Source organism: Cryptomeria japonica, chromosome 2 (assembly GCF_030272615.1).
Source record: "Cryptomeria japonica chromosome 2, Sugi_1.0, whole genome shotgun sequence".
Taxonomy (NCBI): domain Eukaryota; kingdom Viridiplantae; phylum Streptophyta; class Pinopsida; order Cupressales; family Cupressaceae; genus Cryptomeria; species Cryptomeria japonica.
Genome location: NC_081406.1, coordinates 165,453,949 through 165,481,412, shown reverse-complemented (window position 1 = coordinate 165,481,412; position 27,464 = coordinate 165,453,949). Strand labels below are relative to the sequence as shown.

Sequence of the window (27,464 nt, the reverse complement as noted above, 5' to 3'; positions counted from 1 at the left end):
AGTGATGGTTTCTATACTCTTTATGATGGACGTGAGGGGATCAAACATTGGTTTAGGTGAGGGATCCTACGACACACATCTGCAACCCCCCTCAATTGGTTCAAATTTTGTGCAATTAAATCTTGAATTGAGGGAGGTTTGGCAAAGGAAGGTTTTGTGCAGGAGGGTTTAGTTGTTGTGGTTGTGGCTGATCAATGTTTTCACTGTTATCCCCCATTTTTAACCTAATTAAATGTAAACAATTGAATTTAGTTAACAAATTTGAACAAATTTAAAAAACCTAGTTTTCATGAAAAAAACATATTTTGAATGGAAAAACATACAAACATTTAAAAAATATACAAATGTGAATGAAAATGATGAAAACCAATAGAAATTCTACCTTTTATTGGATTTTTTCGTAAATTTGGGTCACAAAATCGCATATCAAGTCCAACCCGATATCAGATTTGCTTGAATTCGTGCAACCCATGGGTAAAAAATAATCCACGAACTATCACAGTCCTCTTTTATTGTCTCAGAGAAATCGGATATCCAATTTTTATAGTTAAATTATTTAAAAATAATAATATATAATATAATATAATATAATATTATATAATATAATATAATATTATATAATATAAAAATATATTATATAATATATTACTATATTATATAATGTAATATATTTTATTTTTAAACTATGCCTGGTAAACTTTTTAACGTGACCAGTGACACTGGCACGGCATGCCCTCTGACTCTACGTGAATGCTTTTGACCCAGAGCTATGAACCGATGAGGCCAAAAACGGGGGACCTCATCCCCACACTTCACTTGTTCGAATCTGCGGGCACCATCCCCACACTTCACTTGTTCGAATTCGCGAGCACAATGGCCTAGCAGGGATTTGAACCTTGGTGGCCACTTCACCAACGAAGTGTTTATACTGCAACACTACATGTCCGAAAATAATGTAATATTATATTATATATTATGTATTATATAATATATAATATAATATAATAATATATTATATAATATGTATTAAATAATATATAATAGAATATAATAATATATTATATATTACATATTATATAATATCTTATATATTATATAATATATAATTTATTTTAATTTAAAATTACCTATAAAAATCAGATATCTAATTTGCCAAGGTGTTTACCGTGCCAAGGTGTACTGACACCCAAGCTAAAAAAAAAGTCAACACGGATTTTCGCATTTTTAGGCGAGTGGAAAAGGCTTTTTTTTTCACATCACCACTTTTTGGCCCCTCATGATCCTACACTAACCCTAATAGCAAAATCTCAACACCTGATACAAAGATCAACCACTAGACCAATATTATGACATAAATGGCACAACATGGACCCAAATCAAATGTCCAAACATGCAACACCACCGGAAATATCTCCAAGATCAACTAAAACACACTACACAACCAAATAGGTCTCATATAGCATGAACAACATCACCGGATAAGGAGAACACCAAAATCATGCACAAACGTTAGAATCAACTGCAATAGCTACACCAACACCACTTATCAAATCTTCATCGATCAACATCTGAAACTCAAGAAAAACACAAACAACAACTTCCACGTGGAGAGATAACTTGCACCACACCAGATAAAGAACCATCTGAAATTAGTGTATCTTTATCATTTTTTTATTTTTTAATGCCCACCTCGATGGAAACATCCTAATACATAACATATAAAAAATTAGATGTACTATTATGCTAAAATAACCTATAACTATATTATTACATTATCACATAACATAATTTAAAAATAATATTATTATATAATAAATAATTATTATTTAAAATATAATAAATTTTTAATAATTATCAATACTAATGCATCTTTAATTGTCACCAAATGAACCAATGAGATGGTAGAATAAAAATGTATTGACCAAAATTTCTAATGTATTTTGCTCCTTTTTTTTCTCAAAATGTCAAAACTAATAATAATATTAGCATGATTTAAGCTATGGAATTTTTAAGTATTTCATTTTGGAGATAAAAAGTTAATAATGCAAATTTATTTTCATGTCACTTTTTTATTCTATTTATTTTCTTTTTTGATAAATGAAATTATTTTTTATTCAAAGGATCATGGACAACAAACACAATTTTTTTAATCATTTATGAAATAACTTTAATATATTGAAAAGATAAAACAAAGAAATATGAAAGATTATGACTAAAATAATTATAATAATATAAAATAATTATATCTATTAATTTAAACTATTTGAAAAATTAACAATACAAAGCAATATTAAAAAGTAATAATGAATAATTATTTTTAATCTATTTTATATTTATTTTCTTCATAAGTTAGTTATAAGAACATCATATATGCAAATTCTAACATTTATATTTAAGTTAAATGCATTCATGTTAAAATATAATTCTTCTTTTTTATTAACATATCTTAACTTTTGTTGAATTGAGCTCTTTTATTTTAACTTTTAAATATCATTTAGAAGTAAAAATCTAAAAGTAGTTCAATAATTTCTTTATTTTATTATATTAGTAATAATGACAAATTAATTATTCTATCAATAATATTTTAAATCAATTATCACATTGCACATTTTAAAAAATGACAAAAATCAATTATCATCTATTGAAACTTAATTTAAAATTTAAAATATAAAAGTTAAAATTTTAAAAAATTATATGAAAGAAAGAAACTTTGAAGGTCAAATATCTTAGTGGACAGTAAGTCTTGGCATCTTCCACTTTTCCAGTTTAGTTCTTTTTCTATACAAGATGATGATGACCTCCCCCAATTTTTCAAGAACCCTTTTACTGAAATGGCAGCTCGCGGACTTCATGCCCTTGCTGAATTGTCGTGCAAATATAGACCTCCATAAAAAAAAAAAAGACTATATCAAAAACCAGCTTTCAAGACATTAATATAATTGTTCTTATATCTCTCTGAGCATCACGATCCAAAATAAAGTCCTTAAGATTGGACTACCCCACAAATACAAATCCACACCAATACATGTACACTGTCCATCTTTAAATGCATTGCACTGGTCTAAGGGCATTTGCTTTACATAATGCACATTCAATCGCTAAGCAGAAAAAATGCATTTGTTTTGAAAAAAAAAAGAGACTTCTATTTTCTTAAGAAATATAATTTTATCATGGTGTCGGCCTTGTATTCATGAATATATGAAACATTCACTATTAAATATCTGACATAAATAAAAGATTTGATTCATGGTAAAAGACGTACTGTCCTGCTTAAAGCTGAGAGTCATTGTTTGTTGCCAGCAAGGGCTCCAATCTGTCGTCACAGTTTGGAAAAGACTGTACTTAATATTTTAATTGTTCATTTTACAAGCGAGGCTAATATGAGACAAGAGCAGTACCATCCATTATTCCACTGGATGGCCGTAAAATATTGAAATCAAATAATTTTTTATATAGGGGAACTTCGCACATTCATACATCTTAAATTGTCATATCTAATTTCGTATATCAGATTTTTTTTTAGTTGTCTTTTTATGCGATTTAATTGTTTATAGCTATTGATCTGGCTTCGGGGTAGTAACTATGCACACTGTGGAATCAGTTATGCGTACAAAAGTCAAAAAGTACACATTTCAAAGTGTTGCGTGATACCTAACTAAAAATATTCCAGTAACCTTAAACTCAAAATGGCTAGTACTTGTTGACATATGTCCCAATAGTGGTGCACAAATGTTCCAATAGTGGTGCACAAATGGACTAATTATGAACAAAAAATTACAAAACATGATGGACTATTAGTACAAAACAAATTTATTAATGATGTTTTCACTATGACAGCTATTAGAAAGTCAACATGACAATGAAACTATGTTATATATTGATGCTCTTCCCTACATAGTACTTGAATTCTGATATTAATACTATGATTCCCAAATTTTCTTTAAAAAATCCCCTATTATGTCGCCATAACATCGATGATAAAATGAATTGTAATTGTTCATGACGAGCGGGGTACAGGTTCTAATGTGAACTGGGGTAAGTGATACAAGAATAATACTGACACAGAGAAGTATCGTACGTTGAAAAGTATAAGAAAATGTAGAAGGGAAGATACATTTTGATATCGGGACAGAGAATTCATTAATTAAAGACATGACATATTGAGAAAATTCATTGAAAAGATGTGTTAAACATAAACAATATCTAAGAATATGATGAAGAAGCTACACTGAAACTTCAAAAATCAGGAGGACGGAAATAGAATGTTGACGAGACCCACAGCTGGCCATTCATTCAGATGAGAGGCGTAGAGTCGTTAAAGTTGATCGCATGTGAGCCATCCCTATTACGAAAGACAAATCCACGGCTCTGCCTGGGTTTATGGGCGGTAAGCGGTTTCATCTCTTCTCATGGAAGTTTCAATTGCCAGCTGTTTTCGTTCCACATTCATTCCAATGCTTTTCATCTGTATATTTCATAGTTGAAGGTACACTGGGCATTTATTATTTTGCTGGATCAGAAACTACACTGAAACATCAAATTGCGCGAGGAGTGAAAAGACTTTTATTGACGAGACGCAACCGACCATTGAGATGACCCCACAAATAAAAGTTTCTTTCATGGTAAGAGACGTGCAGTCCTGTTTATTCTTTTTTTAATGCAAAATATTGTACAGTCCTGCATATCAGCTGTCCTCATAATTTGGTCTAAACACGTTCAATTGACTGGTTTTCAGTAGTAAGTGTGAATATTATTTAGGTATGCAGTCAAAAAGGTTTAAACTACTGAAGCCATCATGTCGCAAGAGCGGTGCCATTCATTATTGTACTGGAAAGCATATAAGAAATTCGAATTAAGTAATCATACGTAGTTAAACTTTTTAGTTAGTCCCATAACGCAACCCTTTTAACATGTTAGCTTTCCTAAAAATCTTTGACTAGTTGATATCCCAATACAGTCGAAAAATCCTATACATCAATTCCAAATTACATTTTATTTTCTATCACGTAAATGAAATGTTGAGGGCAATGAGCTCAACTTAGTTACTTCCATTATTCTCCGTTCTTTGCAATGGTCATCCACTCTCGTCTGGGTTTCATATTTTTCGTATGGGTTTTACACATAAGTCTTCTACAGTGCTATTACAGTGCACATCCAGGAGAAGCTGCTGCAGCAACTGTAACAGACCCACAAGAAGGTAATAAAATTTATTTAACTAACTGGTCTTCATCTACCATTTTTCAATTAAAGTAGTTTATAAAACTCATTTGTTAGGGAATTGTTTCAGCTTTCTCTCTATTGTGTACTCTCCAGGTAATCTGCGTATAAAACCTTATCGAGTACACATTAACTTAAGCTCTCATGTAGTTCCTGAGTCATATCAGCAGCTTCATATTCCAACGTAATTTATTCTTATATGTTTTAATTGTGTCTGTGGGCAGTTAAAGCACTGAAAGCTATAAGCGAAAAAATGAAAAATAGAATGTGGAACTTCATTGAGGATCCCTGCAGTGGAAAGGGAAGCTGGAATGCTAGCCAGGATTTTGAGACCCAGAATAGGTTGGTCTGTATAAAGCATCCGACAGAGAAGTTTTTCCACGTTACCCGAATGTATGTATCCATATTTCCCCCTGTTTTTTTTTATAACTTCTGCTCTATCTTTGGTTTCCTTCTCTTAAACAGAGAAGGTTTTAACTTTTGAATGAAATAATTGGTTGCAGATATCTGAAAAGCCTGAACCTGACTGGAGTTGTTCCAGCTGAGCTAGCCAATCTCACATACCTTGTGGAAATGTGTGTAATAAGACTCCACTTACTACTGTTTTGATTACCATGTTTTATGTGAATTTTATGTAGAAGATTTCAAAATCCCATATTTAGTTAAAATAAGTATTTGAGGTTTCAGCTTGGTCTTGCATTTTGTTACGACTTTTTTTTCTTTCAATTCAAAGATAGGGAAGGGCTTCAACAACCCTTTAATTAGGGAGGAGGAGAGGAGTCTAAAGTGGAGCACGATCTAATAGTGGTGATGGTAGCTGGCATAATTAGTTTCTTAGTGGAGCACGAAAAATGGCATGTCTATATTTATCTTGAATAAATCTAAAAATCAAGCAATTTTTTTATGTCACATCTGCATACTAATAAACATGACTTGGTGCATAACTATGGATCTTCTTTTTTGAGACCATTTTGGATACTTTAGCCAAAAACAAGCTATTATGTGATGTCACATCAGCACAACAATTAACAAGATTAGTGCATAACTATGGGCTTTACCTCTTTTTGGGACCATTTTGGACACCTTAGCCAAAATGCATGTTTTTGTGGCATTATATTTGACCAAGTGACCTCTAAACCCTTTTTTAAGGGTTGTACAAAAATTGAGAGTGATTTGAGAATTCCATAGTAGATTTTGGGAGGTGCAAAGTTAGGGTGCTCTACTATAGGGCCCTCTACTATACAATCTTTTTAAAAAGTTGATACATCATAATTAGAAATCCACTAAAATATTTCACATGTACTAGCCTTCCAATTGTTGTGATAGGAGTTGTTAATTAAATACCCATACTTTTGATTTAATGTCCAATTTTTTTTTTTGACAACATTGCACCAATTTTTTTTATACCTATAATTGAAGGAAATGTACCCTTAGTTGTAAAAGCAACCAATCATGCATGTCACATCAACTACACAAGTATGGGGACCCTTTATACATGACTATTGGTCTCACATTTTCTTTGACCTATTTTGGACATCTTGGCAAATTGCATGTTGATGTGGCATCATATCTAAGGACGTGGACATGGAACCTTAGTTATAAGTAGGCTACATGCCAATTAAATTTTCACGTAAGATTTTGAGAAGCGTGAAGTTAGGGTGCTCAATTAGTGGATCATCTCCCCTAATAATTGCTAGTAGTTACAATTTAAATATTTAGTAAAAAAAGTTGTGCACTTTATTGATACCATAGAACATGGTGACTAGGCCAACATTGTTTAAAGTTTAATATTTAATATTTAAAAATAAAATAATATTTATTTAGAATATTTTTATATTTATATTAGTTTTTACATTTCTAGATTAATATTATAGAATTTATTAATTATCTTATATGTTTAAATTTTTTCACTTTCAATTCAAAATGTTATTGTTAGTTTTAAATATATTTAAAAAAAATATATCTTAATAAATGTTGTTTTTAGTAGATCTTACACATGATATCTTATTAATAACCGTGATTTGTTCTTATTAATGACCTTGATTTTTAATTTTTAATCTAAAATATTAATTCTAAATTTTCAGTTTTTAAAATAATAATAAAAAAATATAAAAAATAAACCACTTTTCAAATTTAATGTAAATATAAACATAATTTAATATGATCTTAAAATAATACTTTAATTTATATTTAAATATAGAATTTGAGTACCATCATATCATGTGAATTTTAAAGGATTTTTTTAAAGAATAGTGACACTTTAAATGTTCCTCTTGTAAAGAGAAGCCAATAACTAGCAATTGAAATATACTTCATGTCTCCCTTGTAGTATTGATGTGGAATCTTTATAAAATTGATTTATTAATGTTTATTGCTTTAGCTAATAAAATAATTATCAATTGAAATATAATTAATGTCTCCCTTGTAGTATTGACGTGGAATATTTATAAAATAAATTTATTAATCTTATTTAATAGACTAATTAGCAATTGGAACATACTTAATGTCTTCTTTATAGTATTGATGTGGAATGTCAATTAATGTTTTTTTGCTTTTGCAGCGATTTTAGTTGCAACCATCTCATTGGACAAGTACCACCGGAATTGGGATCTTTGGCTAATTTAAGAAATTTGTAAGCTTTTAGTTAAATGATATTTTTGGGTACGTAGTCTTTTTATTTTATTTTATCTTATAAATAATGATTTAAGAATAGAATATTTAAATTTTTTATGTATTATATTTTTTATTTTTTACATTTGAAAGTTTTGATCTATGTACTTCAGATCACTTTGTATGAATCATTTATCTGGTTGCATTCCAGAAGAACTTGGGAACCTCACAAAATTATTTAAAGTGTAAGATAAGAATATTGGTTGTATAAAATTTTGAAAATGAGTACAAGAATTGTAAAAATTTACGAGCAATTATTTATTGATGATTTTTTGAAATAAAAATAAAAATTTAATAGATATGTTATTCTTTTATGTTGGATAGGGATTTATTTTCAAATGAGTTTTATGGACGACTACCACGATCATTTGTAAAATTGGACAATCTTGAAATGCTGTAAGTTTGGGTGTACCATTTCTTCCCCTTTATATCTTTCTTATGAATTCATCATAACTTTTCAAAATAATATATAAAAACTATAAGATGTTTTTAGAGCTATCAAATGGATGCTTTAAAAATAAAAGTTCAATACCTATTTAGTTTTAAAGCATTTTTATCATTTTGCTTTTGGTTATTCTAAAATTTAGATTTTATGAACCATGATTTAAAAAATAATTTTTTTTATTTATAATAAAATTTAATGAATATAAAGTCTTTATATTAAAAATAATAAAGTTAAATAAACTATAAAACTTTTCGATTTAGGTCAATTATGTTGAAACTTAAAAGGTATTATCTAAATACATGTACCAAGTCATAACATCTTACCATTATTATCTTCTCCCATGGAACTATAAGGGAAGGTTAGTTTTAACTATTGATTATTGGAAGACTAATATTTTTATATATTTATTTCTAGTTTTTTTAAATAAAAGACGTATAGTCTAAACACATTATCTATACATATAAAGAGAGGCACATAGTTGAAAGTGCATTTGAAACTTAGATAGACCAATACAACGCATCATATAACCTTGAGCATCATCCTACTATTAATATAGAGCTAACCAAAAACCCCACCAAAAATAGCCATCCACATTGTGATATAATGCATTTAATAAATATATTTTTATTTTTATTAAATATTATATAATTGTTATTTTTAAAAATTTATAACATCTACATTATAGTTATATTTATCATTCAATATGCTATGAATTATTAATTAAATATAAATTAAATGATATTAAATTAAAATATATAATAATTGTATTTTTTATATAATACCATTTAAATGTACCTATAAGAAATCTAATAGCTAAACTAACCTTCCCTAGACAAAGGGAGGGGTAGAATGAGATATTATATATTTAATGTTTATATAATTTTTATTTTTAAAAATAAATAATATCTACATTATAGTTATATTGAATGTAGTTATATTTATTACATTCAATATGTTCTGAATTATTAATTATATATAAATTAAATGATATTGAATTAAAATATATCAAAATTATATTTTTTATATAATACCATTTAAATGCATCTATAAGAAATCTAATAGCTAAACTAACCTTCCATGGGCAAAGAGGGGTAAAAAGAGAGGGAAAATAGAAAGAAAAAGAAGAGAGATATAGATAGAAATAGGTTTTATTACCATTGTACACATGTTTACCTATTCAACTAATGAGCTTGACATGTTTAGACATCATGAGATTGAGTATAACTACAACCAAGGTTCACTAACCATTACTCTTTTGTTGCAAGTGTTAGTAGCTAATTTTATTAATTTTAATCATTTAATATACTAGCTAACCATGTTTGAACAAGTCACCCTACATCAAATACTTTATTTATTGGATAATGCAAAGCCTTTGATATATAGTATTCTTGTTGTGGCTTATATAAAGGATGATATATGTCTTATGCTATTTACACCTTTATTGAACATATTTGTTATTATTCAACATAGTAGTACAAGTTTAAATTAAATGCATAGTGTTGTCTATCTAAAAGCATTATTATCAAATATATTAAAAACAAAATGACATGTAGATGAGACAATTGACATAGTTTTATATAGTTTTCATAGTCAAATTGCAATTTCCTAGCTCAATATGAACTACCAATAGTTCCAAAATCACCCAAAAGCCCCTATACATCCATACACAATTTTTAGAAATTCGTGATTGATTTAAGAAATATATTAAAATATTATTAATTTATAAAATAGTCAATGATACCATTCCTAGCACAGTTTGATTAGAGCAGTGCTACTCTCAAATTGTCTACTTTTCAAGGAAAAAAATAATCCTACCAACATTTGGTTGAAACTTCATTGCAATGCAACCTCATTCATTTAGTCTAGTCATAAGTTTAAATTATGAATTTCTAAAATCTTATTAAATATGTTTGTTTTATCTTATAGTTATATTATTTATTTTATGAGTTTAATATGATAATATTTGTTATAATATTTATAATGTCCTCTTTTGAAATATCATTTTCAATAATATTATTCACTCAAAATATGATAATCAGTACACACACACACACAGACATATATATATATACATGTGTGTATACACATATATACATACATACCTACATACATATATACGTATATATGCATGCACGCGCACACACACACACATATGTATGTATGTATATGTACATATATATATATATGTATATATATACATATATATATATATACATATATATATATATATACATATATATATATATATATATATATATATATATATATATATATATATATATACCTACATACATATATATGTATATATGCACGCACGCGCGCACCCCCACACACACACATATATGTACACACACACATATGTATGTATGTATGTATATGTACATACATACATACATATACATATGTATATATATATATATATGTACATGTACATACATATATATATATATATATGTATATATATACATATATATATATATACATATATATGTATATATATGTATATATATATATATGTATATATATATATATGTATATATATATATATATATATATATATATATATATATATATATGTACATGTACATACATGTATATATATGTATATATATATATATATATGTATGTATGGATGTATGTATGTTCGTATGTATGTATGTGCACACATACATACATTCTTACATATGTATGCATGTATGTATATATATATATATACATGTATATATACATATATATATACATGTATATATACATATATATATACATGTATATATACATATGTATATATACATGTATATATATATACACATGTATATATACATATACACATGTATATATACATGCATACATGTATATATACATGCATACATGTATATATATATGTGTGTATTTATTTATATATGTGTACATATATACATGTATATATGTATAGAAGCATATGTATGTGAGTGTATACATATACATACATACACACACACACACACACATATATATATATATATATACGCATGTGTAAATATATATGTGTGTGTGTGTGTGTGTACATGTGTAAGGTGTACATATGTATACATATAGATATATATACATGCATATACATATACATGTATATACATGTATATATATATATGCATGTATATATATCTACATGTATGTATACATATGCATGTATATATTTCTACATGTATACATGTACACACACACACATATACATGTATACATGTATATTCATGCATCCACATATATATATATATATATATATATATATATATATATATATATATATAGACACGTGTATATATATGTGTATGTGTGTATGTATATATGTATACACACACACATATATAGATATATATACATATATACACATATACATGTGTACATATATATATATATGTATATACATGTATATATATCTATATACATACATATATATATACATATACATGTATATACATGTATATACATATATACATGTATATATATATATATATACATGTGTATATACATGTATATACATGTATATACTATATACATGTATATATGTATATACATGTATATACTATATACATGTATATATGTATATACATGTATATATGTATATACATGTATATATGTATATACATGTATATATATCTATATACATACATATATATATACATATACATGTATATACATGTATATACATATATACATGTATACATATATATATATATATATATACATGTGTATATACATGTATATACATGTATATACACAATACATGTGTATATACATGTATATACATGTATATACACATGTATATATATATATACATGTATATATGTATATACATGTATATACATGTATATGTATATATATGTATGTATATAGATATATATACATGTATATAGATATATATACATGTATATACATATATATATATGTACAAATGTATATGTGTATATATGTATATATATCTATATATGTGTGTGTATACATATATACATACACACATACACATATATATACACGTGTCTATATATATATATATATATATATGTGGATGCATGAATATACATGTATACATGTATATATGTGTGTGTGTGTGTGTGTGTGTGTGTGTACATGTATACATGTAGAAATATATACATGCATATGTATACATACATGTAGATATATATACATGCATATACATATACATGTATAACCCCAACCATAACTCTAAATCTATCTCTAACCCTATCCCTAATTCTAAAACTACCACTAATTATAATTGCAACCCTAAACCTAAACCTAATTCTATATTTAATTGTAAATTTAACCCTAACCTTAATTCTAAAATTAACACTTTCTAATTGTAACCCTAACCCTAACCCTTACCCACATGTATATGTATATGCATGTATATATATCTACATGTATGTATACATATGCATGTATATATTTCTACATGTATACATGTACACACACACACACACACACACATATATACATGTATACATGTATATTCATGCATCCACACACACACACACACACACACACACACACACACATATATCTAAATATATATATATATATATATATATATATATATATACACGTGTATATATATGTGTATGTGTGTATGTATATATGTATACACACACACATATATAGATATATATACATATATACACATATACATGTGTACATATATATATATGTATATACATGTATATATATCTATATACATACATATACATGTATATACATGTATATACATATATACATGTATACATATATATATATATACATGTGTATATACATGTATATACATGTATATATATATATGTATATACATGTATACATATATATACATGTATATACGTATATATATATATATATATATATATATATATATATATATATATATATATATATATATATATATATATATATATATATATACATGTATACACATGTATATATATATACACATGTATATACATATATACATATGTATATACATGTATATATACATGTATATACATGTGTATATATATATACATGTGTATACATGTGTATATATATATACATGTGTATACATGTATATATATATACATGTATATACATGTATATATATTATATACATGTATATACATGTATATATATATATACATGTGTATATGTATATATATATATATACATGTGTATATGTATATATATATACATGTGTATATGTATATATATATATACATGTGTATATGTATATATATATATACATGTATATATACATATATATATATACATATATATGTATATATACATGTATATATATATACATATACACATGTATATATATATATACATGTATATATATGTATATATACATACATGTGTGTGTATATATGTATACACATATATATACATACATAAATATATATACATATGCTTATATACATATATACATGTATACATGTATATATATGTATACATATATAAGTATGTATCTATATGTATACATATCTTCAAGTCAATAAATCATAGCACAATACCCAAAGTTAATCAAATTATGTATTACTAAATACAAGGATCTCGTCCCTAACTCAACAGTGAAATTACCAGGGACCCCATCCCTAGCTTGCCAAAGGGCATGAAAAGACCTCGTTTGGTTTGTAAAAGCTTCCTAAAATTCAAAACTAATTAGTTGATCTAGTTGTTAGGCTATTGGTGAATAACATTTTTTTTTGGATTGACAACCAAACTCTTGAATAATATTTGAATGCTTTTATACGTGATTCTTCAATAAATTTATGAGATTATAGTATTACCAAGTGTATTTATAAATTTATGCGTTGAATCAACATGCTCTAATCTTGTTTATTAATTGTAGATGATTCCTTCTTAAATGAATTGATTTTCCCTTTAATATCTTCAATGATGGGGGAAAGTTACATCTTTTTATAAAGACCATTTCCCTTGCAAGAGTTGCACCTTTACAAAATTGGGTGTTGCATTGACAACCTTTATGTGATTTTTAATTATAATCTAGTTAGTTATCGTTGCCACTTAACTAATCTCAATCAACCCACTTTAAAATACATTGATACCATTTAATTTCTAATTCTAGTCTTCCCCCTTAATTCAATTTCTATCACCTAGGTTTATTATTAATAAAGGCATCAGTTAGCTTTGTGTAAGTTGTGATCTCTAGGCGGGGGCAAGGCAGTCTACCCTTCCCAAAATTAGGGCCGATTATTCTTAAGAGGAGGCTTCAAGCTGAGGGTGAGCTTTCCTCAAAGCTAGTTCAACTAGGGTTCGTAGTTATTGATGATCCAGATGGTTTTCTTTTGAATAGGAAGATACACATAGTGCATGTGCCACAAGAATCCTGGGAGGCCTAGATAAATCTACCTCGAGAAGATCCTAAGCTAGACGTGAACTTGCCTCTCATTCCCATAGAGGAGTGGCTATCATGGTTAAAATTCTATACATAAACAGGGAAAGTTGACCCTACAAAAAGGTTGCCTCTCATTCTATAGAGGAGTATATCAAGATGGTTGGCCGAAAGAAAAGAGATTAGCCTTTTGGACATACATGTAGGAATTCAATAGGGCCGATCAGGAATGGGCAATGTCTACTCAGACAAAACTTTTGAGGAAGAATGAAAGAAGTATAAAGGCAATGATAGTATAGAGGCCAACTACGGTCCTCCACCAAGTGGCACTAACCCAACAGATCCAATTATTTTACAAGAAGTAGGGTCGCAAAAGGGAAAAGGGAAGTAGGTTGAATTAAGACCATCTTCACAATTTTATGGATCTATGACTACATATTAGGCTATAAAGAGGCCTATAAGAAGGCCCCACTCATAATTATTGAGGAAGTTGCCCAGCGAGACATTCAAGTCTCAGAATCCTCCAAGTGTTGACATAGTTCCCTAGAGGAAGAGATAGAACACAACAAATAATTTAGGAAATGCTCAAATTCAAGTACTTTTTTCAACTCAAGTTTCAACCTCATCATTAGCCTCTTCGGCTCAGGTACACTTTTATCCCCCTCTTCTCTCTTCTCAGTCTCTGGTGTCATTGATAGTCTCATCCTCACATGCTCCTGCTATTCTAACTAGTGTCCCTGTAGTCATTATGCAATCCCAATCATCTTTTGTATCTGCTAGCCTTGTTGTCTCATCCCCGCATAGTGTTGCATCATTTAGCATGGCAGTAAGTGCTTCCCTCTCTATAATGATCATAGGTTAGTCAACAACCAAACCTTTAGTAGAATGAGCTTTAGGTTTTGTAAGATCAACGCCTCCAGTATCATCAAGTGTTGCCCCAGTTTTCTCCCCTCCTACTGGCACTTTGTAGAGAATCCCTCCATTCTCTCCTACTACTCTCACCTTGCCCATGCAAACTCAGTTGCGACCCCCTGTGGTCCCCATTCCATTTTCTCTCCCACTCAAGGCTCTCGTCGTAGGGAAAGAAATCCCTTCTCCATCTAAGTTAATGCAGCATGCAAAATCTGCTAAGATCTCTTGAGATCAATGGGCACAAAAAACAAAGGTAAAAGATTCTTTGAAGCCTAATGAGCCTAACATATAGACACTCTACAATGAGGATCATGAGAATTTGTTGTTCGTGGCTATGATGCCTAATATCATTAAACCAATGGGACAAATACAACCAAAAGATTATGCACTGCATGTCGTCAGCATCAATTTAAAATAAGCACGACCACAGGGTAAAGTGGAACTCATGGAGGAAAGTCAAAGAAAGGTGTCATCTAATTACTTGAAGCATACTCAACACTTATATAAAGTTATAGTTGAATTAAATGCGGTTAAATCCCTAGTCGAGCATTTGAAAAAAGAAGAAAGGGCTAGAGAGGTGGAAATTGCTCGATTCTAGTCTACTGTGCAACAAGAGAAAGTGGAGAAAGAAAGGCTCCAAAGTGTGTTGAACAATGTGGCAACCCAATTGCAGGAAGAGTAGGATGCAAAAAATAAGTTAACCAAAGAGTTCCATGATAAGGAACAAGAATTTCTACAGATTCAGGAAGGTTTCCCGGATGTAATCCAAATCCAAGCTCATCTGTACAAACAACAATTAAATAGAGGGACCAATATCATCAGGAGCTGAATAATGTGCACATTCTCCTTGCAGAGGAGAAAAAGGTAAAAAAAAGGTATTGCAGGAATTACAAGATAAGCAGGTTCAATTTGATAAAGAGCTTCAAGATGCAAGGCTAGCTCTAGAAAGTGAACACGCCAATAACTCTTGGCTAGAGGAAGAAGTGCAAGATAAAGGCACTAGAATCATAGTGTTACAACATCAAGTGTCTGATGTAGCCCAGAAAATGAAAGAGTTGTATGATAAAATAAAGTTTAAAGAAGCAGAGATCAATATCTTATCGAAACCCTTTGCACTCCCTCCTGCTCCTACAAATGCTGCCTCTATAATACGGGAGCTCTACATCTCTTGTTGTGATAAAGTGAAGCAATTTTCTCCCCTTTTGCAATTGGCGCTTATGTTTTTAGTAGATGTCCAGTCCCTATGCACTGAAGCAAGTAACACTATTGACTGGGTCATGCAATTTGTCGCACCTAAAGTTCTTGGTTCTTAGAAGCTAGTGAATTTGTTATATATTGCTTCCAATCAGGAATTTGTTGTTGTGGGAATTGGAGATCACAGAGAAATGGATTGGAGGCCGTGACTAGTCTGAAAACATTAAAATTCTTAGTCACTCATATAAAGGAACATTTTGAGTGTTTTGTAAGCCTCAACTTACCTTCACCTTTTCTTCCTAATGATTCAGTCATGAAAGTCGAACAATTTATGAACTTGATAGAGCAACAGCTAAAGGATCAGTCATATCTTCAGACTATGAGCAACCCACCTAATGTAGGCAAAATTGAGAAATTGATCCATCCCCTAACTTGGCTCCACACTCTCTTTGAGCTAACCCATAATGAGATAAGCGATTTTCCTTTCAAAGAAATCATCAAGTTGGATTAGAGTTATCAAAGTCTTAAATCCTAGGTTCTACCTTTAGAAGATCATTGGCTTCCATTGCAGTAGATCCTTGATCAACTTTTATGTGTAGATGTATAAGCCTGGTCTGCAAAACCAGAAATTTTTTGGTATCGACATCCCGCAGGAAGGATTACCCCAGAAGTCACCAAAAGCTGTAAATTATAATCCACACTACCTTGCAAATTTTTCCCTTTCATTTTTGTCTAAGTGTGGTTTTCCTTTTTTTTGATCGGAGATGCATTGGGATGTAGTTTGCACGCACTTGCCACGTGTTGGTAGATGCATTTTTTTGATGGCTTTCTTTCCTCCTCACTATAAAGCCCTGCCTAAGCGCCATGTGGCATTGTCTTTTCTTTCCTATGAAGTCTTACCTGTAGTTTAACGAGACAAATTTTTTTGGACGCGTGGCAACCTCGCAGGATGTTTTGAGGGTGCAGTTTTTCCAAACTGCGAGATTCCCCATCCTGTTGCCATATGTCACTCATGACCAACTGCCAAAAGTTCCACATGTCCGACTAACAGAAAGTGGGGCGCTTCTTGTGAAATGCAAGCAATGTAGTGAATTGTCGCGAACCAATTTTAGGGCATTATTCCAAATGTCATGAACCAATTTTGGGGCACTATGTTGGATATTGCTACTGCTAGGATATGTTGTCATTGATGTCAACATATTCCTGTGTTTTGGTGTTGCAAAGAGTTGTTTTGGTGCTCTGATGATTGCAGAGATTTGAGTTGGCTATATTGTAGCATTTTGGTATTTGACCTGTTGTGCTTTGGTATGAATATATCTTATGTTGCGGAATTGGGAGAGTGTTTGGGATGTTCAGGTGTATCTTCATTTCAGATTGTTTTTGATTTGGTGCTCCACAAGTTATCTTTCTTGTCTGAGTGTTAGTGTGTTGATCGATGAAGATTTGATTAAGCGGTGTTGGTGCAGCTATTATGGATGCTTCTAACATGCTTGTTGATGTTTCTTAATTGTGTCCTATTTATTTTGGTGGTTCACATTGATCTTTGTGTGCATTATTGAAGATCTTATGGGTGCAGTAATATTTTTCGTGTTATGCGATATTTTTGGTGGTGTAGCGTGTTGCGATTGATCTTGGCAAGATTCCTGATGGTATTGTGTATTCGAGGAGTGTATTTGGGTCCATGCTATGTTTTCATGACATTGTATTGGTCTGGTGGTTGATTTATGTATCGTGTGATGTAATTTTTTTATTAGGTGTTGAGGGTTTGGTCGACCTTGTAGTCAAGGTTGATGATTTGTATAAATAAGTGTCATATTTATGTAATTGAGAGATCAGTGATGTGTTGTTGTTGTGTCTGCATTTTCAGAGAGTGGTGTATGTGCGAATAAGTGAATTCATCTTGTGGTGTGGTGTATTGAGAAGAGTGTTGCATGGCAGACAATTGTGCTTAACCAGAACTATCATCAAGCATTAGGAGATGCTTTTCTTTCAGTTCATCTTAACCGGATTGTAGTCCAAATATTATTGTAAGGTAGTGAACATTCCTTGAGGGTTGTAGCCTTTTGGGTCATTGTATTTTGAGTAGTGAGCTCTAGGTAGTGTGCCTGAATGCATGTGCATTCCCAATTTTAATATTTACACATACTACTATAGAGTATTATCTCATTGTGGGTAGGTTCCCATCGTGGTTTTTCCGTTAACCAGGTTTTCCATGTCAAAAATCCTTGTGCTATGTGTGTTGTTGTTATTGTGTTTATCTTTATTCTTGTTGCAGTTGATCAGATCTGAGATTATGCTTAAATTGTTTAATCTGGTGAAAACTGATTCACCCCTCCTCCCCCAGTTTTTCTTCATTGTTGTTGCCAACACAATATTTCAGATATGATCATGATTGTGTTGTGAGAGAGTGGTCAGGGTGTCTTTTTTATCCGATTAGGAGACAAGAAAGCTTATCTGTGTTGCAAGCCGAAAGAAGTCATCACTTTCAAAGATTTTAATGCTTACATAAAATGATGACTTGATTCTAGTTGGTGTATTATCATGATGTTTTCTTGCTTTCTAGGTAGTGGGCAGTTATGCTTTCCTCTATTTAATAAAAAGGGTTTGTATAAGCAAGGGATTCAAAACTTTTGATTCAAGGAATACTAAGAAGGATTCTAGACATAATTTTAGCCTCAAAACTGTTATTGTTTTTCTGAATTAGAATAATCAAACTGTGCCTCAGACAGGTTTTGGATTATTTTGTTCAGTATGAATTAATAGTTTTATGCGCAATTTCAAATTTAATCTCAACTTTAGTAATGTATACTTAAGCTCTATCAATGGAATCATATTATACACTCTTTTATTCTATTAGACATTTTGTGTGTGGTTTGCTTCATGTTTTAAGAATTTTTAAATGTATCTTGAGAAATGTTTTCAAGGCATGTAGATTGTTGAGTGGGCCTCAGAATTGTATGTATTTGAAGTTCTCTATGTTAATTGTTTGACAAAAATATCCGTTAGGCGTATCGCCTTATATTAGATTTACTTTATGCTCCTTCTTTCCCTTTTCCTTTTAATGAATGAAGAGTCGGCTTCTTAAAAACTCAGAGGTTACTCAATGAAAACATGCAGCTTCCCCAACATTGAGTTTCCCATAAGACTATATTTTCTAGAAGTAATTTTAGAAATCAACGGTCACTTCATGGATCCAACTTCTAAATCAAGCCCACTATTTTGCAAAGAGAAATTAAAATATGCTTTTTAGGGACTTGGTCTCTCAAATATATAGTTGCACATATTTCTTCAACCCAATTTATTGAGTAGTTTGATTTTTAGTCTATATAGACCTAGTAACACTAGTACTTATGTTATGTGCTCTTTCTATAAATCCCTACTTTTGTGGAGTATAGGATGTGGTATATTTACTTTTAATTCCTCTTTGAAGAAATAATCATAAAATTCATGGAAAATGTACTCACTCCCATTATCACACCTCAAGTTTCCTTTCTCAAATTATATTATTTTAAAATAATTCAAAGTAAAATTTTTAGTTTGATTATAGGGAGTTCCATAGACCACTATAGTATGACCTTATTTTCTACATCTATAACATATATTTACATTATTGCTATCTTGACTTTATCCTCAATTTCTATCTCACTTAAAGTTTCTAACATCACCATAATAAGGTCTATAAAATAGTTTTCTTGTTTAATTCCTATATCATACCTAAAATTTAGTTATTGTAACAAAATATTTCACTACACCTAGATCTTATATTACCACTAACAAAGAAAACAATCAATTCTATAAACATGACAAATAAATTTTCCCATGATAATTAAGATTATAAAATGTCTCTAGGGGATAAAAGGTTTATAGTCTTATAGTATTTTTTATATAATCATAGACCATTTCTAATGGAAAGTGGTTGTCTGAATTTTTTATATAACCTAAGTGTAACTACAAATGTCTCAAGCATAAAATAAAATAGCTAGATTGCAACATTAAATTATATCCTTATAGTTTCACAAAATAGGGTTTCAAGCTAAAAATATAGTATCAATTATTTTTGAAAAAATAAGTCATCGCAATTTCATTATCAAGTAAATAAGTACTTATATTATTTATAGTTTTATTAAAAGAGTAGTCTAGACTTGTATAATGTATGTATGTAAATATTTTTTTGATATTCATAGGCATATTCAAAGTAATCGATTGCATGGGAAGATACCTAAAGTATATGCCCACTTCCATCGATTGACACATTTGTAAGTTGCGCGTTTTTCAATTCCATGCATTTCCATTCAAATTTATAAATTAAATGTTAGAAAATTACTATGAAATGAATAATGCCATTTTAAGCATGGTAATTTTTTTTCTTGTTTTGCAGTGTAGCAAGTAGCAACAACTTTAGTGGTAAAATACCAGATTTCATTGGAAATTGGAAAAACCTTACAACTTTGTGAGAATATTCCTCTTATTTGTCGTGAATTAGTTGTTTATAGTTTAAATTTATAAAATTTTTGACAACTATATTAGAATATATAAATTTATAAATATCAAAATTATTCATTATTTATTATAGGAGACTTGAAGCTACTTCTTTAGAAGGCCCAATTCCTTCAACCTTTTCAAATTTGGTTCAACTAAAAGACTTGTAAGTGTTGTTTTCCTCATTCATTATTGCACATTTTCTGCTTAAAATTGCAGCAATAAAAATAATTATTCCCTTTATTTTAGTATTATATCTTTAAACTTGTACTTGTCAATGATACATTTAATCATATTTTAGGTGTGAATTGTTTAAATATATGCTCTTAACACAGTTGATGTTAATTAGTTTTGTATGATTATATATAAACAGGAGGATATGTTATCTGACTGGAGATGGATCAAATTTGTCATTCATACAAAATTTAACAAAACTAAGAAGAATGTAAGTATATAAATATGATTTTTCAATATATCATAAAAAATAAATAAAACGCACGGAGTTAATATATTTAAAAAAATATAATTATAAGAGTAATATTTTTTATATGCTATTGGTTTACCTTTCTCTTTACAGAGTGCTAAGAAGTGCCTTGCTTTATGGAGAAATTCCAAAGTATATTGGAGATTCCATCAAACCAAAGATATTGTGAGTTAATACACTAAATTAGTTTTTAATAATATAGAGAATAATTTAATAGCTAAAATCTATAATTTTAAATTTAGGTGATTTGATAACCTTGATTATTCATAATTAATGATATTAGGATAATGATATAGGAACATATACAACATAGTCAACATAGTCAACGTGGAATAATAATTTATGATGAAATAAATACATAATTATATAGTTATGTGAAGGAAACATAGTCATTATAAGGTAGACTAATTGTTATTAATATAGATATTTTATTTGTCATAGGTTTTATGAATATTTGTAGAATAATGATTTAAAAATATCTAATAATATATTCGTTCTATTGAAATCTAAGGTAAGAATGCATGCTTTACTAGAAGTGGGGAAAGAAAGGAATGTTTGGGAAAATTGATTGTGGTTATTGAGATATTTGAAAATATAATAAATGTAGATGGATAGATAAGTTTGGATGTTTTTTACAACATCTATAGATATTGAGAAAGGATTATATGTGTGTTGTGAATAGTTTAGTTGTCTTTCCATCTGATATACTTGTAAGTTGGGGATGCAAAATGATCAACCTACTTCAATTTCTTCTATAATATCTTCCAAAAATGACTAAAAAATTTAGTATCCCTATCAGAGACAATGCTTTTAGGTAAGACATGCAGTCTTACAACTTCCTTGAAAAACAAATTTGCAATTTGTGAAGCATCATTTGACTTCTTGCATGGAATAAAGAGTACCATTTTTTAAATTCTATCTACTACAACAAAAATGGAATTATTACCTTTTTAACTCCTTGGCAGCCCAATAACGTAATCCATTTTTACTTCTTCCCATGGTCTCTTTGGGATTGGAAAAGGTTGGTATAATCCCCTGTTTTGGCTTTACCCTTTTGCAAATTGACATATTGAACATCCTTGTACAATATTGTTTACATCCTTACTTATTTGTTGCCAATAATTACATTCTCTAAGCTGCCCTAATTTTTTTTCTACTCTAAAGTGTCCTTCAATTCTCCGACTATTCTTCTCTTTAATTAATTATTCTCTCATTGATCCCCTAGGAATGCACAACTTTTGCCCCTTAAACAACAACCCCTTTTAAAGAAAATATTCAACCCATTTAGTTCTGTCCTCTTAAATTGAACATTTAAAAGTTGTCCATGCTTCATGAAAATCAGGGTCCTTCTCATACATCTCTTTCATTGAATCAAATCACAAAAGAATTAATTTCATTTATTTCAACAAGCATCTCCTACTCAATGCAACAACTACTTGATTTTATTTTCAGCTCCTATGTTTGAGAACAAATGAATAAATTTGAAGAAACTCAACCCACTTCATATGTATTGGATTTTTCTTACCTTGGATATTAATGAACTATAAAGCATGATTATCAATATACGGAACAAACTCCTTGGGCAATAGGTAGTGTCTCCATTTCTTAGGTGCTTGCACAATCAAATAGAACTCTTGATCATACATTGAATACTTCCTCTTGGCCTCATTTAGATTTTCACTTAATTAAGCTATAGGTCTCTTCTCTTGACGTAGAACTCCTCTTATGGTTGTCCCAGTTACATCACAATAAAAATTCAAACACTAAATGTTAAAACCTAGTAAAGCTAATATGAGCTATTTGGTCACTTTCTCCTTCAAGATATTAAAGGTTCCCTCTAGTGTAGTTTTCCACTTAAAACTCTCTTCTCTCTCTCCCTCCGTGGTATTAGTAATGGGGGCACATATTCTACTAAATTTTTTGATAAAATTCCTATAGAAGCTTTCCATACCATGAAAACTCCTTGCTTAAAACATGCTTCTAAGTGTTTCCCAATCTATTATTGCTCAAACTTTTTTTAGGATCCATTCGTAGACCTTTGTTTGAAATTAAAAAGCCCATATACATCAAATCTTCTTTCATAAAGATGCATTTTTTGAGATTAACCAACAAATTTTCTTCTCTCAACCTTTATAAAATAGATTTGACATGTTTTGAATGCTCTTCCTTTTCTTTACTAAAAACCAAGATATCATCCAAATAGACAATTACCAACTTACCAAGAAATGGTTTCAAAAGTACATTCATCAACCTCATAAAGGTACTTGGAGCATTTGTAAGACCAAATGGTGTAACAAGCCACTCATACAATCACTCCATTGTTTTTAATGGGGTTTTCCATTCATCCCCTTCTCTAATCCTTACCCTCTTTTCAAGTCAATTTTATTGAAGTATTTTTCTCCACTCAGGCAATCCATAAAATCATCCATATGAGGCAGTGGGAACTTATACATGATTGTTATTTTGTTTATAGCTCTAGAATAAATGCACCTATGCCACCCTCCATCCTTCTTGGGTGCCAAAATCACTGGTACTACACATGGGCTTAAGCGTTCTCTTATTAAACCTTTATCCAATAATCCTCACAATTGTTTGTTTATTTATTCATTCTCCTTTGGGCTCATTCTATATGCTACCTTTCTTGGCAGACTTGCTTCTGGTATCAAATCTATACAATGGATTACATTTCCCATTGGTGGAAATCCATTAGGAAGATGTTTCATTAGAATTTCACAATATTATTGCAAGATTTCCTTGATTTCCTTAGGCATCCCTTGTTTCTCATTCACTATCCTAGCTTCTTATGGCTTTGAAACCAAAGCATATCATATTTTTTCCTCTTTTAATTCTCGTAGACACTATTTTCTAGTAATCATACATACCTTGGTATCACTATCCACTTCCTTTTCTTCTCCTTTAGTGGGTTCCTTACGTACTTTTTCTTGTCCTTTGTGACTGATTCATCATCATTTATAGGTTGTTGGTCATATTGGCACAGTCTTCCAAAAAGGATGTGACAAGCATGCATGGGCATAACATCGCATAATATTTCATCCTTGTAGTTTTCAATTTGAAAAATTCACTAAAAAGTTTTCATTCACCAAAAGTTGATGCCCCTTTTGCAACCAAAAGACCCAATATAGGTTTGGGTGCTTTATCTTTTTCGATTTTAGCTTTTCTTGTGATTTACAAATAGCCTTCAATAGAATCTTTTGTGGCGACTCTTTCTCCTCCTTTTCTGGTTTTAACAACATTCTCTTCAACATAAGAATCCATCCATCTTTTGGATCCACTATTTCCTTTTTATTTTTAGTTTCTATAGTGAATACCTTTCTAATAGTTTCCTTTCCATCCTCTTGGTTTTCAGCACACTCAAAGGCCCTATGACCCATCTCTCCATAGTTAAAACAAATTATCAAAAATCCTCATCCTCTTTAATATTCTTCCCTTCCCCTTGAAGTTTCAACTCTTTTGAAATGATCTCCTCTTCCTCTTGTTCTTGAGTTATGATTTATTTGAGACCAACTTGTCTCCTCTTCCTTTGATAACTCCTCTCTTCCACTTGTGACATGTCCTCTTCCTTGTTAAGGTTTTCCCCTTCCCCTAAGGTTTCCTTCCTACCTTGTTGCCAATTTTTCCTTATCCTTAAGAGCATATTGTTAAGCTTCTTCTATGGTCCTTATCATGAATATGCTAACATCATCTTGAATTGAGATTCACAACCATAACTTCTATGGTCCTTTTTTAAAGTAAACCATAACTTCATCCCCAATCCTAGACTCCTTATTTCTCCTTTTTTTTACCTACCTTAGCATTATACTAAACGTTCATCTTAGTTATGTGCTTTCTCACTTAATGTACTCAAGCAAGCTCTTAGAGCTTAGTCTATACGTATGGTCTTCAACATTGACACTCTTCTTTTCTACTTCATCTATTTTCCTCAACTTTGTAGCAATTCTTAGACTAATTCCATATACAATCTAAAGTGGTGATTTACTAGTGCTTCTATTGACAAAACTGTTACATGCAAAATCTGCCTATGGTAACATCAAATCTCATCCCTTGGTCTTATCTCCTACTAGGAATCTCAATAGGCTACCCAAACTCCTATTCACCACTTCAATTTTTCCAACATTATGTGGAATAAACTCCAAATTTTTCTTTAGCTTCTTCCACAATGTTTTGTAAACACAACCAACAAACTTGGTAGCTCGATCTGAAGCTATGATTTTGGTAGACCATGTAGTCTTACCATCTCTTTGAAAATAACTATGTAATATGAAAATCATTGGTATTCTTACAAGGAATAAAATGTGCCATCTTCGAAAATCTATCCACTGCCATGAAATTGAATCATGTCCTCTTTTTGTCCTTGGGTAGCCAAGAATAAAATTCATACTTATGTCCTCCCATGGTGTCTAAGGTACATGCAATGGTTGATATAAACCAATTTTTTTGCTTGTTCCTTTTTCCATTTGACATACCCTACAAATATGTAAAAGCTTCTTCACATCTTACTACAACTATAATCAATAGTAATACTCTCCAACAAGTGACATGGTCATATCACAACCAAAATATCATGCATGTCCTCCGCAATGCTTCTCTTTAATCAAGTTATCTCTAATAGAACTTCAAGGAATTCACAATTGGATCCCTCTAAACAACATATATCATCTTGGATTATGAAATCTAACCATTTCTTCATACCCAATGTAGCTAGATCCTTGCAAGATTTTTAAGCTTTTGTAAAATCAAGATCCTCAACATATAGGCTATTGAGTTCATTGAACCAAATGAATTCATTCTGCATTTTTGTCGACAACATTCGCTACTACTTAAGAGATCTTCTTGATTCAAAACTTATCCAATGATATTGCCACTAGAATCACAATCTACATGAAACAACTTGTTGAAATTTGCAAGTGCTAAATAAGTTTTCTCAATAACTTTACTCTTCAGCAAATCAAAACTACATGTAGCCCCCATAGCCCATTTAAACCCTTTCTTGTCTCTTCTCATGGTCTCAATTAGCGATCCACAACTACAACTTAAACCTTTAATAAAAGTCCTATAAAAATGCGTCGAACAATGAAATGATCTCACATCTATAGCACTCCTATGTCTAGGACATTCAATGATAGATTTTACCTTCTTTGGATCCATCTTAATATCATCTCTTGAGACAACAATCCCAAGTAAACACTCTCTTTCTTCACAAAGCTACACTTCTTCAAATAAATAAGAAATTTATCTTCTCTGAACTTTTCAAAAACTTGTCTAATATGCTTCAAATTTTCAAGTCTAGTGTCTTTCTATAAATCAGATGTCATCAAGACAAATAATAACAAATCTTGCCAAAAACTCTTTTAGCACCTCATTCATAGGTCTCATGAAAGTAATTGGTGCATTGATTAGTTGAAAAGGCATGGCTAACTATTCATACAAACCTTCCTTGGTCGTGAAAGCTATCTTCCACTCATCTCCTTCTTTGATTTAAATTTGGGGATAACCACTGTTGAAATCAAATTTGGCGAAGTACTCAAATCCACTCAAATAGTCCATAATATCATCCATCCTAGGTAAATAAAATTTGTACTAGTTAATGGTGATCAAACACTTCTTCAACAATTCTTGTACTTGTCTATTTAGCTCTTCACTTTTTATAGGAGAAATTTTGTGGGCTACCTTTTTCGGAAAACTAGCTT

The 27,464-nt window shown here is 30.1% G+C and overlaps 1 protein-coding gene across 5 annotated transcripts in view; it reads left to right on the top strand.

Annotated features, from left to right (window-relative positions):
• The first annotated feature begins 4,865 nt into the window (after positions 1-4,865).
• Positions 4,866-27,464, top strand: part of LOC131065977 (probable LRR receptor-like serine/threonine-protein kinase At1g53430) — a 154,448-nt gene continuing 131,849 nt past the window's right edge. Inside the window, exons 1-11 of one of the 5 annotated variants that reach the window (XM_058000623.2) lie at positions 4,867-5,197; positions 5,442-5,610; positions 5,721-5,792; positions 7,778-7,849; positions 8,001-8,072; positions 8,212-8,283; positions 20,978-21,049; positions 21,172-21,243; positions 21,367-21,438; positions 21,646-21,717; positions 21,850-21,921. In XM_058000623.2, the coding sequence (XP_057856606.2) occupies positions 5,071-5,197; positions 5,442-5,610; positions 5,721-5,792; positions 7,778-7,849; positions 8,001-8,072; positions 8,212-8,283; positions 20,978-21,049; positions 21,172-21,243; positions 21,367-21,438; positions 21,646-21,717; positions 21,850-21,921 (944 nt within the window). In that variant the 5' untranslated portion in view covers positions 4,867-5,070. Of the gene's footprint in view, positions 5,198-5,441; positions 5,611-5,720; positions 5,793-7,777; positions 7,850-8,000; positions 8,073-8,211; positions 8,284-20,977; positions 21,050-21,171; positions 21,244-21,366; positions 21,439-21,645; positions 21,718-21,849; positions 21,922-27,464 lie in introns of all 5 variants that reach the window. The other 4 variants (XM_058000619.2, XM_058000622.2, XM_058000621.2 and 1 more) reach the window with 4 other exon arrangements.